Source organism: Rhodamnia argentea, chromosome 2 (assembly GCF_020921035.1).
Source record: "Rhodamnia argentea isolate NSW1041297 chromosome 2, ASM2092103v1, whole genome shotgun sequence".
NCBI classification, from domain to species: domain Eukaryota; kingdom Viridiplantae; phylum Streptophyta; class Magnoliopsida; order Myrtales; family Myrtaceae; genus Rhodamnia; species Rhodamnia argentea.
In genome coordinates, this window is record NC_063151.1 from 4,110,968 (window position 1) to 4,121,704 (window position 10,737).

A 10,737-nucleotide genomic window follows, 5' to 3' on the forward strand; every position below is an offset into this window, starting at 1 on the left:
TGGACAGTTAAGGTCGGCGAATTTTAGCATCCCCAACTCCACTAGATTTAACAAGAAGAGGTTCTTAGGCATTATTTAGAGGCTTATTATAGTTTGATCCACCCACAAGAAAATAAAATAAAAAAAATATTAGATCCACCCCATTATTCACTTTAAGATGCTGAGTAAGCTCTTGAAAGTCTTCTCTTGAAAGAGATCCACCCCATTATTCACCTTACAATGTGCGAAGTGATCCACGCAAGTCTTCTCTTGAAAGTCTGTTGGGGGAGCTCACAAAACGGGTTAGCCGTTTCTAAAAGCTCTGGTTGGATTGTTGACTGTACCATCACCATGATTGGTGGTGAGATAGGGAATTCAACTTTTTTATAACCCTTCTAACTAGCCAAGTGATCAACGTGAGTCCTTCCGAGTGCTTTCCACGTCAAGTGGGATTGGATTCCCATGTAAAAACAAGCGTTCTAGCTTTGTCAAAAGTAAAACAAAGTTTAGAAAAGAGAAAAATAAAGCAGCTGGAAGTGGCCTTCCAAATGACCAGAAAAGGACGTTAAAGCAAAATTTAATGTCGTATTTCCTGTCTTTGGAGTGATGTCTACCCGCTAAAATGAGAAAGAATAACTTCAATAAAAAAAACATTGCCATGAAATAATCTTAGTTTGACCGGACCATGTTTCTAGGTAATTTCCAACCCACCCACCACACACCCCCCCTCCTCTGAACGACGGTAAAGTTACGTTCATGTATAAGCCAATATGTGGAGAACTACAAAAAAATCCTAAACCTATTACACTTATATCAATTCAATCTTAGACATTTTAATTGTGTCAATTGAGCCCTAAAATTTTGCACATTTTACACCAATTGAGTCTATTCGATTAATCGAAAATCTCTGACATGGATGCCGGTCATCTTACGTGGCATGATGGGTACTGAAGTTGAAATTTTTTAATTATATTTAAAATGTTTTTTTTGAATTCTTGAAATTATTTTCTTTTCTTTTTCTTTTTTCCCCTGGACTTAGGGTTGGCAAGGTTGCGGCTCACCGTCGTAGCCACCGGGGGGAAGGTGTCCTAGCCTTAGTAGGATCTGGGTGAGCGAGGCCGTCGAAACCTTCCCTGGGGCTGCCAACGCTCTCAACGGCCCTTAATCCGGGGAAAAAAAGAAAAAGTTGGTTGTAGCATGGGGATTCAACTTATGGAAACGTTGGGAGAGGAAGTTGGAAGGTTCTTTTGCACAAGGTACATAAATGAGATATCCACTATTATCACCTCCTTTGCAGTGGCTTAAGTAGAGTATTTGCAAGAATTGCAGGTTCGGATTATCTGCATAATGCTTGCAAACCGCTCATTATCCCAGAAGAGAGAGAGAGAGAGAGAGAGAGAGAGAGAGAGAGAGAGAGAGAGAGAGAGAGAGAGAGAGAGAGAGAGAGAGAGAGAGAGAGAGAGAGATATATATATATATATATATATATATATACCTATTGAATAGGTGTAAATTCAGCCCTAAACTTTTTAATTTGATCAATTTAGTCCTAAACATTTTATATTTATGTCAATTGTGTCCATCCGGTGGGTCTCAACTAGAACCGCCGACATGGATGTCGGCCGTCTTACATAGCATGGCCGGTACTAACGTGGACATTTTTTTTAAATTTTTTTAGACAATTGAAATTATGATGGATTTTCTTCTTTTTCTTCCTTCCGGCAATGGCTGAGGCCCTTGCCCAAGGCCTTCGCGGCCCCGCCGACAACGGGTGAGACCCTGGCCCTCACCCGGATCGCCAGCCAAAACCAAGGAAAAGTAAAGTAAGAAAAAAAGGAAAAAAAGAGAGAAAATTTTGGGTTCATTTTATATGAAAAATTATTTAAAATGTCTATGTCAGCATTGGATGGACTCACTTGGCACAAATGTAAAAAATTTAAGACTAAATTGACTAAATTAAAAAAATTTAAGACTGAATTGACATCAACGCAATCGGCTTAAAGGTTTTTTTGTATACTTTTTGAATCCGGAGAGACAAATGACAACAAACATCTTGATGACCCGCGTTCTCATATTCCCAGAAGAAAGTCTGCTTTTACATGGCGGAAGTCTGGTCCGACACACTTTATTCAATCGCGCGATGTCCTAAATACGTGGGGGAAAAGTGGCTTTTGTCGAAGTGAGAGGGCACTATTAGTATTAGATGCACTCAGGTGGCCGTTGTTCTGCTTTTTATTTCAAGTCAAGTCTCCTCCATTATTGTTAAGCAAAAATAGCTTTTCGTATGCTCGTAATATTTACCCAACTGAATTAATTTGGTTAAATCTGCAAACAAACTACCGATATATTTTACTCTCATCTTGAACCACTGATAATCATGGTGGGGTTAGCTAAGTAGAAGAGTGCACACCTTTTAAGATTAAGCATTCCACTAATCTCTCTCTCTCTAGATACAGACGTGCATAAATATATACATGTACTTTATCAAGGCAAAGTAAATTCTCTAAAAACATCAAGATCATCATTGCCTAAGCTTATATGGAGTTCAATGAGAAGAATGAAATGCACAAACGCAAAAAGTTACATAGAGAGACAGCTTCTAGAATTGATTGAAATTAATCAAGTGCTAATTAAATTACCATCACATCCTTTTTGACTCTCGAGTCTTCTCATCGTCCCAGTCGTCTTTTCTGTCCCAAACCTCAAATTTCTATAAATTCTCTTAATTGAAGTTTTTAAGCCTTTGAATCGCCTCATATTCGGATTCGCTTTCTTTGTCGGCTCCATCTTCAGGTTTTATCAGAAAGGCATTCTTGGTGATAAAATCATAGTTGAGATTGATTCTAAATGCCGTCACTGATCTTATTAGTTAAGAACTTCTGATTGATAATGCTAGCTCTGCTTCGATTAAAGATATCAGAAGATTGTTGCACTCTCTTTTTGAGTTTAAGGTCCAATATAATTTTCGAGAAGGAAATCGCTCTGCTAAATGGTTTGCTAATCTTGCAATCGATAAGCACTTGGTTACTAGATTCTTTTTATTACCTCCTAGAGTTACTTCATATTTTATTAGCTGAAAAAATTGGGATAGTAGATCTAGATGTTAAATTTTTGTATTCGGCTTTAGCACTTTTTCATTCAAAAAATCTCTCTCTACACTCTATTATGGGAATTCCTCTCTCTCTCTCTCTCTCTCTCTCTCTCTCTCTCTCTCTCTCTCTCTCTCTCTCTCTCTCTCTCTCTCTCTCTCTCAATGTGTCGCCTTTTATGGGGCAAAGACCAATATCCAGTTAAATAGCTCTTTCTCAAGTTAGGTTCTTTCTTCATCATGGAAAGCTAAACAAAAAAGTCCTAAACTTGTTAGACTTATGTCAATTCAGTCCTAAATCTTTTTATTATGTCAATTGAGTCCTAAGCCTTTTTTATTTTTTTCAATTGAGTTCATTTGACCAATTCTGTCCAAAAATCGCTGAGCTGATATTTCTACATGGCATAGCTGATACCGATATGATCATTTTTTAATAAATATTTTAATGAGTTTTTGCATTTTTATAGTTTTTTTTTTTCCCTTTCTTTTCCTTTTCTCCTTTTTTGTTGGGATGAGGGTCGGGACGCCCTCGCAGGCCACAAGAGAGGGTGTCCCAGTCATGGCTGGATCTAAATGACGGTCGTGATGCCCTCGCCATATCTAGGCGAGGGGCCACACATCCTTGCTTTGACCGGCGAGGGCGTTGCAACCCTCGGCCCTCAGTCCAAAAAAAAAAAGGGTACAAAAAAAGGAAAAGTATGGCGCGCAACCAGAATTATCGGGATCACCAAACTATTAGCCCTTGAAGAATTAATCATATGGGAATTGTTGTGATGCTTTGCGTCACTGTAATGTGTCTGTTTTGGGGGAAAAGTACGTTTGCAATCGGAAGCGGAGTGTTATTTCATCTCTGGCTTCAACTATACATAACGAATAAAAGGTTTTGCTTGAAAGATCAAAATGATGAGGGTATCTAACGTAGACAAAGCACCTTTCACGGAGATAATTCGCCAATCTCTTATGGGGAAAAAAAATGTCGAAACATAAACTTAGAGATGGTACAGTAAAAAAGATTATAGTTGAAGGCATAGTAAAGAAGGCCGAACTTCCTAAAAAACCCCTCCAACTATAGGTCTCAATTCTATCTCCACTTTATTTTTGTCTCAGAAAAAATCCCAAACTTTAGGTCCAATTTCAAAACTGTCCCGAATTTTGTTTTGTCTAAAAAAATCACAAACTTTCAATCTATTATCAAATCTACCCCATGGTCCAGTATCAACTTGACGTGCCATTTCCACGTCGATAGAAAATCCACATAAGCAAAGTAATGGGGCGATAAGTATGGACCGACGTGACATTTCCATGTGGATACTAATTATGCCCCAATAAATATTATTGAAATCTCAAAAATAAAACTGTTCTAGGATATGAAAATTAGGGACGAATAATAGTGAATTTTGGACAAAGGGCTAATGGGACCAGATTTGAGATTAGAGTAAAAAATGATGATTTTTCTCTTAGAAAAAAAAAAGTTGGACATTATTTTGGAACTAGATCAAGTTTCAGATTTTTTCTGAGACAAAAAAAAGTTCGGGATAGATTTGGGGCAGGACCTAAAGTTAGGCATTTTTTCTTTGATGAAACAAGCTCTGGATAGAATTGGGATTGTACCTAAAATTTGGGTTTTTTTAGGGAATTCGGCCCAAAGAAGTAAAGAAGAGGCTTGTGAATTGAATTTTAAATGGGATCCTCCATAGAAATTGTCAAGAACTCAAAGCCTTGTTTAATATAACAAGCCGCAGAATGAAATCAAATTTCGGCAGGTTTGGATTAAATCAGATAATCCAATGCCAAACCATCATAATCCAAAGCCAAACCATCTTTTGCTTCTTTCTCCTACCAATTCAGCTGATAAACTCACCAGAAGAGTATCTTGTGAAAAATAACTCTCTCCTCAGAAGAATTGCGAGGAGAGAGAATGTCCCACAAAGGCTGCATGAATCACCACTTGCGATAATACCAAAGAAAGACCATCTTTTGCTTCTTTGATAAAGTCTAATCCTACTTTATTTTAAGATGGTCAAGTCTAATATGATAATAAGAAAGACCTGAATGCATTTGAAACTGTTTAACGGGATTTCTCCGTGACAAAATATCTTTCATCGAAATTCGTTCTTCGGCTTTTAAATGTGATAAAGGATTCTGTGGAAATCGTGAACGTGAGAGATCTGGATTGTCAAAAAAATCAAAACGTGAGATTTGCAAAGATTCTTATGAAATTTCACAAATATTATCTCAACCAGAGTTTGACTTAATGGAGAGACTCTATAAGTACAACTCAAAGGGAATCAATATAGATGAAATTAGGTAGACCAAACCAGAGTTTGACTCGATAGAATGGCTTAGTGAGCACGATTTCTCTCAAAAGATAACGAACCAACGCACTCGAAACTGTACCGAAGTTTGACTCAATAACAAAGTCTTGAATACACTTCGATAATACACTAGAGTTTGACTCGATAGTGTAGTATCTGGGATAAAGATAAACACACCGAAGTTTGACTCAACGACGAGAATCTAAAAGTTACAACTAAGAAAAGTAAAGTGCAGTGCGATAAGTAATGATAATATAAATTTGTTGATTTGGTCGGGAGCTTCTTCTGTGGATGTTTGGCGGTATTTATAATGGGGAAAGTAGGTAATTACTCTTCAACGGTTATGACTTTTAACGCACCAATAATTGCCACGTTCGTCATCTTCCACAAACATTTTTGACTAAGTCTTCCAGTAGTTATTTAGCCTCAAATAACCGTCAATACCTTAGCCTCAAAACAACCTCTTTACTCAGATTAGTTGTGTCTTCTAGGTTAAAATCCCAGTAACTGTTGATAGCCTTCAAATTAGAAGTACCAGTTAAACCTCTTTCATTCACATGATTTGTGTCCATGTGTTCCGTATTTTAGGAACTCCTTAGCCGGATTTCCAGGGAGCTGCTTCATCTTTACCTGCTAATAATTATTCTCTTGCCAAGTAATTCAAGGAAGAATTTCCATCTTCTTTGGCGTTACTTGAAAAGTTTAGGGATCTTTGGCGGGATTACTTCTCATTGGCACCCATGTTTATAGCTTGCTTTATGTTCCACTACTCTGGACATGCAGCATTATCCTTGCTGCTTGGACAGGTGGCTTTCCCTTGATGGTACCGATAAGTTTCTCAACGTTTCTTATTGATCGACATCTACTTGGACCCTCATGTGCTCCGCACGTGGTTACTTCGTACTCTGTCAAGGTTCTTGCTCATCACGTGTCTATTGCGGGTGTCGATTTCTCACGTTTTAAGCACATGTGCTGATTTCTCACATGCACAGCACGTGTGTTGACAGATGGATTATTTTGAGTGCCAACAGAAATCAACCTACATAATCTTCCAGAAAGCATATTAAAATAGTGAATTGTGTTCTATTCAATAGAAGCATTTGAAATTTGAAAATACTTTGAGACACTTCATGAAACATTTTTATTGGTCCATTTTGACCTATGTTCTCCATCGAAGAACGAATAATAGCTTCCGGTCCACAACCTACTACATCCCTGCAATTTCAAAGATTTTAGTGTTGATTCTTTAGGACATATTTCCACGGGGGATTAATTTATTAATATCTTTGGCCGAATGGGTTATGGTTAAGCCCCTCAAATGGGTGGACTTTTTAGTTTGATTTGGGTCGGGTGAAAAATGGTCCAATCCAAATTAATTCATTTGATCCATGTTAACCCATTTTATAAGCCCCGGTTAAGGTGAGTCTTAACTTCTAATTCTTTATGGACAAATAAAAGCGACGTGAGAAGTTGCTTCATACTTTTTTCAAAAGTTGTGTGCTTGACTGATCGAATTATTCATATTTTCAATTTAATTCATTTGCAATTACACCGAGAAACAAGCAAAGAAGAGTTAGAAACAAGCCTCCATAATGTAAATGACATTTCATGCTTGTCTGATGATATCTTTATTCATTGAATCTACATTGAACAGTTTCAAGAGACAACTTCTCAAACAATTTCACTGTCCATGAAATTTGACAGTCTTCCTCTTTGGCTTCTTCACCCATTTGGCTGCTCTTATCTCCAGCATTCTTACACCTCGTGCAAGCCATTTGGGCCTTCCCGTTTCAAATGCCATGTATGATAAGGAAATCCCAATCACAATTCCAGATGCATAACCTATCAACACCACTTTCTGTTTGAACCAACTCTCATGCCCTTTGCAGTGAAAAGATAATGGTGGAGAAGGTTGGGCATCGTTGGGGCATGCTTTTGGCAATGGAGCTCCGCATAAGCCAGGATTCCCACCAAATGAGTTGTTTGAAAATGTGCTCAATTGCTTGTCTTGAGGAATTCGACCAATGAGTTGGTTCTTGGAGAGGTTTAGGTAACCAAGAAATGTTAAATCTCCCAATTCTCTAGGAATAACCCCACTAAGATTGTTTGAAGAAAGATCAAGCCATCCAAGATCAGTCAAGTTCCCTAGAATTGAAGGGATGGAACCTGTAAGATGGTTATGTGAAAGATTGAGCCCAATGAGAACGTGAAGGTGTCCAAAGACTCCGGGAATGTCTCCTTGGAAAGAGTTACACGATAAGTCGATGGTTGTGAAGATGGTCAAGATCTTCACTAGCTCAATCTGTAGTCCTTTCATGGTTACGGTCACAGAACTTTCATATGACATTGTTGGGAGAGACTGTGTCATATACAATGGTTTGTCTTGCCCATTTTCACCGTTCATCATGGCTTTCAGGTTCGTCATCAAGTTGGCAGGCAAAGGACCACCAAAGTTGTTGTTGGAGATGTCTAAAATCTGTAACTTGGGAAAGAGATGAGCTCCTCGGGAAATATTCAAAAGACCTTTAAAATTGTTGGACCTCAAAATGAGAACTTTTAATTCTTGGAGTGTCCCCAACCATTTCGGGAACGTGTCCTCTATCCGATTGTCACTAAGATCAAGAACTTCCAGATATTTACATTCGACAAGTGACCGAGGCAATGTGCCTTCAAATTGATTTCGACTCAAGTCAAGAGTCAACAAGCTTCGCCTAGAACAAAATGAGACAGGAAGTGTTCCCTCAAAGTGATTCATTCGCAATTTCAAAATCGACAGACCGATGCTAGAATTTGTTAAGCATCGGGGCATCCTACCTATTAAGCCATTGTTAGACAAGTCGATGATCTGAAGAAAAGTGGCATTGCATATCAAAGAAGGAATATTTCCTGTTATCTTATTACTTGCAATGGAATAATAATTTGTGAGGAGAGATGGAAGCGGAATTGGTCCCCCAAACTGGTTGTTTGACAAATCTATTAAATCTAATGAGCTGTTTGAGAAAACATTTGTGGGCCATTGTCCAGTCAAATTGTTGTTGGAAACAGAAAAAGATCTAAGGACAGGGAAAGAGAGCCCAAAGACAGTGAGGTTTATCCTACCTTGAAGTTTGTTGGATTGCAAATCAAGGAAAACTAGTTGCCGTGCTTCCAGCCAGTGTGGAAAGATGTCACTGAACTCGTTGTGACTGAGTATGAGTGAATATAATTTTACACATCTGATTAGGGAGCGCGGTAATGGCCCTTGTAATTTATTGCTACTCAAGTCTATTTTAACGAGATCGGTTATATTACCAAGACATTGCGGCAAATACCCAGAGAGATTATTATTCGACAAATATAAAGACCAAAGTGAACTCAACTGGCAAATTGAAGGAGGAATCTCACCGGTGAAGCCATTGTCAGAGGCATCAAAGGTAACAGTAGAAGGTGGAGGAATGGGGAGTGATCCTTGGAATGAGTTGTTCTGAATTTCAATATGCAACAATCTGTTCCAGTGCAGTTGTGGTATAGCTCCCTCCAGTAGGTTATTTGAAAGATCTAAGCGTTGCAATGTATCATGGTTTATTCCCCAAAACCACCTTGGGATCTCCCCACTTATCCTATTGTTAGAGAGGTCTAAGTCTTGTAATTTTTCTAATGAATTCAAGAAATAGGGGAACTTGGTCAAGTTGCAAAAAGGCAAGCTCAACACCTGAAGCGAAATGGTCGAATGAGAGAGATGCAGATGAGTCGTTTCTGGAAATGCACTAAGATCAGGTGAAATGTGTGTGCTAACAAAGTTATTACCCAAAAAGTAGAGGGTTTGAAGATTGGGAAGGAGGAGGAGGGAGCTAATGGAATGAAGAGCACCACTAAGCCAACTGCATCTAAGATCAAGACTGATGACGTTACTGGTGGAAGCGTTGCAAGTGACACCATCCCATGAGCAGCAGTCGATGCTCTTGTTCCATGAGTTTGTCTTCGGGTAAGAGGTGAGCTGAAGATACTGGTCGCAACTGTAGTTGGATACCTTGCTGTCAAGCACGAAGGAGTTCTTGAAAAGGAGCAAGGCCTCACGCTGGTCAGGAGGGCAAAGGGGCGTGGCAAAGGGAGGGGAGGAATGTAAGAAGAATAGGAAACATAGGAGGCCGAGGATTTGATGCCGTCCCATTGTGTGAGTCAGTTTATTGGTGGTGGATGAGTGCTTCAACTTATATATTATAGCCCCAACTCAAGTGTGAAGTGATCCACACAAGTCTTCTCGACAAGGTATGTTAGTCGGCGTCACAATAACTTGATGCCAACCCATTTTGCAATTCAGCATAAAGAGCGAGTTTATTGGTGGTGGGCACAAGGATTCAACTAATGCAGCCCTTCTAATAAGCCAAGTTATCAACACAGCCTTCTCTCCCGATATAGAGTTAGGTCTAAACTTAAAAGCTCTTCTATCCCGATCTAGATATAGATATGTGATTTACAAGATCTCATTTGTCCTTGCTCAACTTATTATTGTTATTATTGTCTTTGTGCTGTGATGATACTGGGGATGCCGAACCTAAGCGCGCACCGCCTTTTTACAAAGCCTTAGTTTTTATGAAGGAAGATTTCGGTGTGTGTTCATCACTTATGATGATACAAGTTTCTGTGATTGGCCACCGATTGTACCTGTGGAAGGAGGAAGTTGCTGCAAGTTATACCAAATTGATTTAACGCTTTGCGATTGGTTTTGTCTTAATGTTATGTACCTCTCTTTTTTGTGAAATGAAAATTTCCTTTTGACCAAAAAAAACAAAACAGGCTTCTCGGAAAGGTTTGTTTGCAAAGCGCATATTTTATTTCCGAGTGCTTTCACCGAAAGGCTACGACAAATGGATTGGATTCCCGTGGAAAACGCGTTCTAACTTTCTCGAGTAAACAAAGTTTAGAGAAGCAACAATGAAGCAGCACAGCTGGTAGTGGTAGTGGCTTCCAAATGACCAGAAAAGGACGTCAAGACAGAATTGAATATATCGCATCTTCTTTTGTCTTTCGAGTGAGTTTTTACCGGCTAAAATTAGAAAGAAAAACTTCGACAGAAATCCTTGCCATGAAATGGTCTTAATTAGACTTGACCATGTTTTTTGGTACTTTTTTTTTCATTCATCAATGCTACAGGCACGTTCACGGATGAGCCAAAAACAAATCAAATGAAATCGTCCTTCAATTTCAGTTCAATAACTAATGTCTTTTTGTTCGCAATTGAAAGGAAAAAAAGGCGTTTCAATTCGAATCACCGAAAAACATGTTCCCTTTAGACAAGAATTTGTCTCAATCAGACCTGTCTTTTTGGTTGAAAATTCAAGGCATGGACGTAGACTAATCGACACAATCTCTCAT

The 10,737-nt window shown here is 38.8% G+C and overlaps 1 protein-coding gene across 1 annotated transcript; it reads right to left on the reverse strand.

The window, feature by feature from the left end:
• Positions 1-7,063: 7,063 nt before the first annotated feature.
• On the reverse strand, positions 7,064-9,532 carry LOC125313910 (receptor-like protein 9DC3). Its single transcript, XM_048275076.1, has one exon. The coding sequence runs from the start codon at positions 9,530-9,532 to the stop codon at positions 7,064-7,066; it is 2,469 nt and encodes an 822-aa protein (XP_048131033.1).
• Positions 9,533-10,737: the final 1,205 nt, after the last annotated feature.

Coding starts and splice junctions, on each gene's coding strand:
- LOC125313910 (XM_048275076.1), bottom strand. CDS start 9,532: ATGGGACGGCATCAAATCCTCGGCCTCCTATGTTTCCTATTCTTCTTA.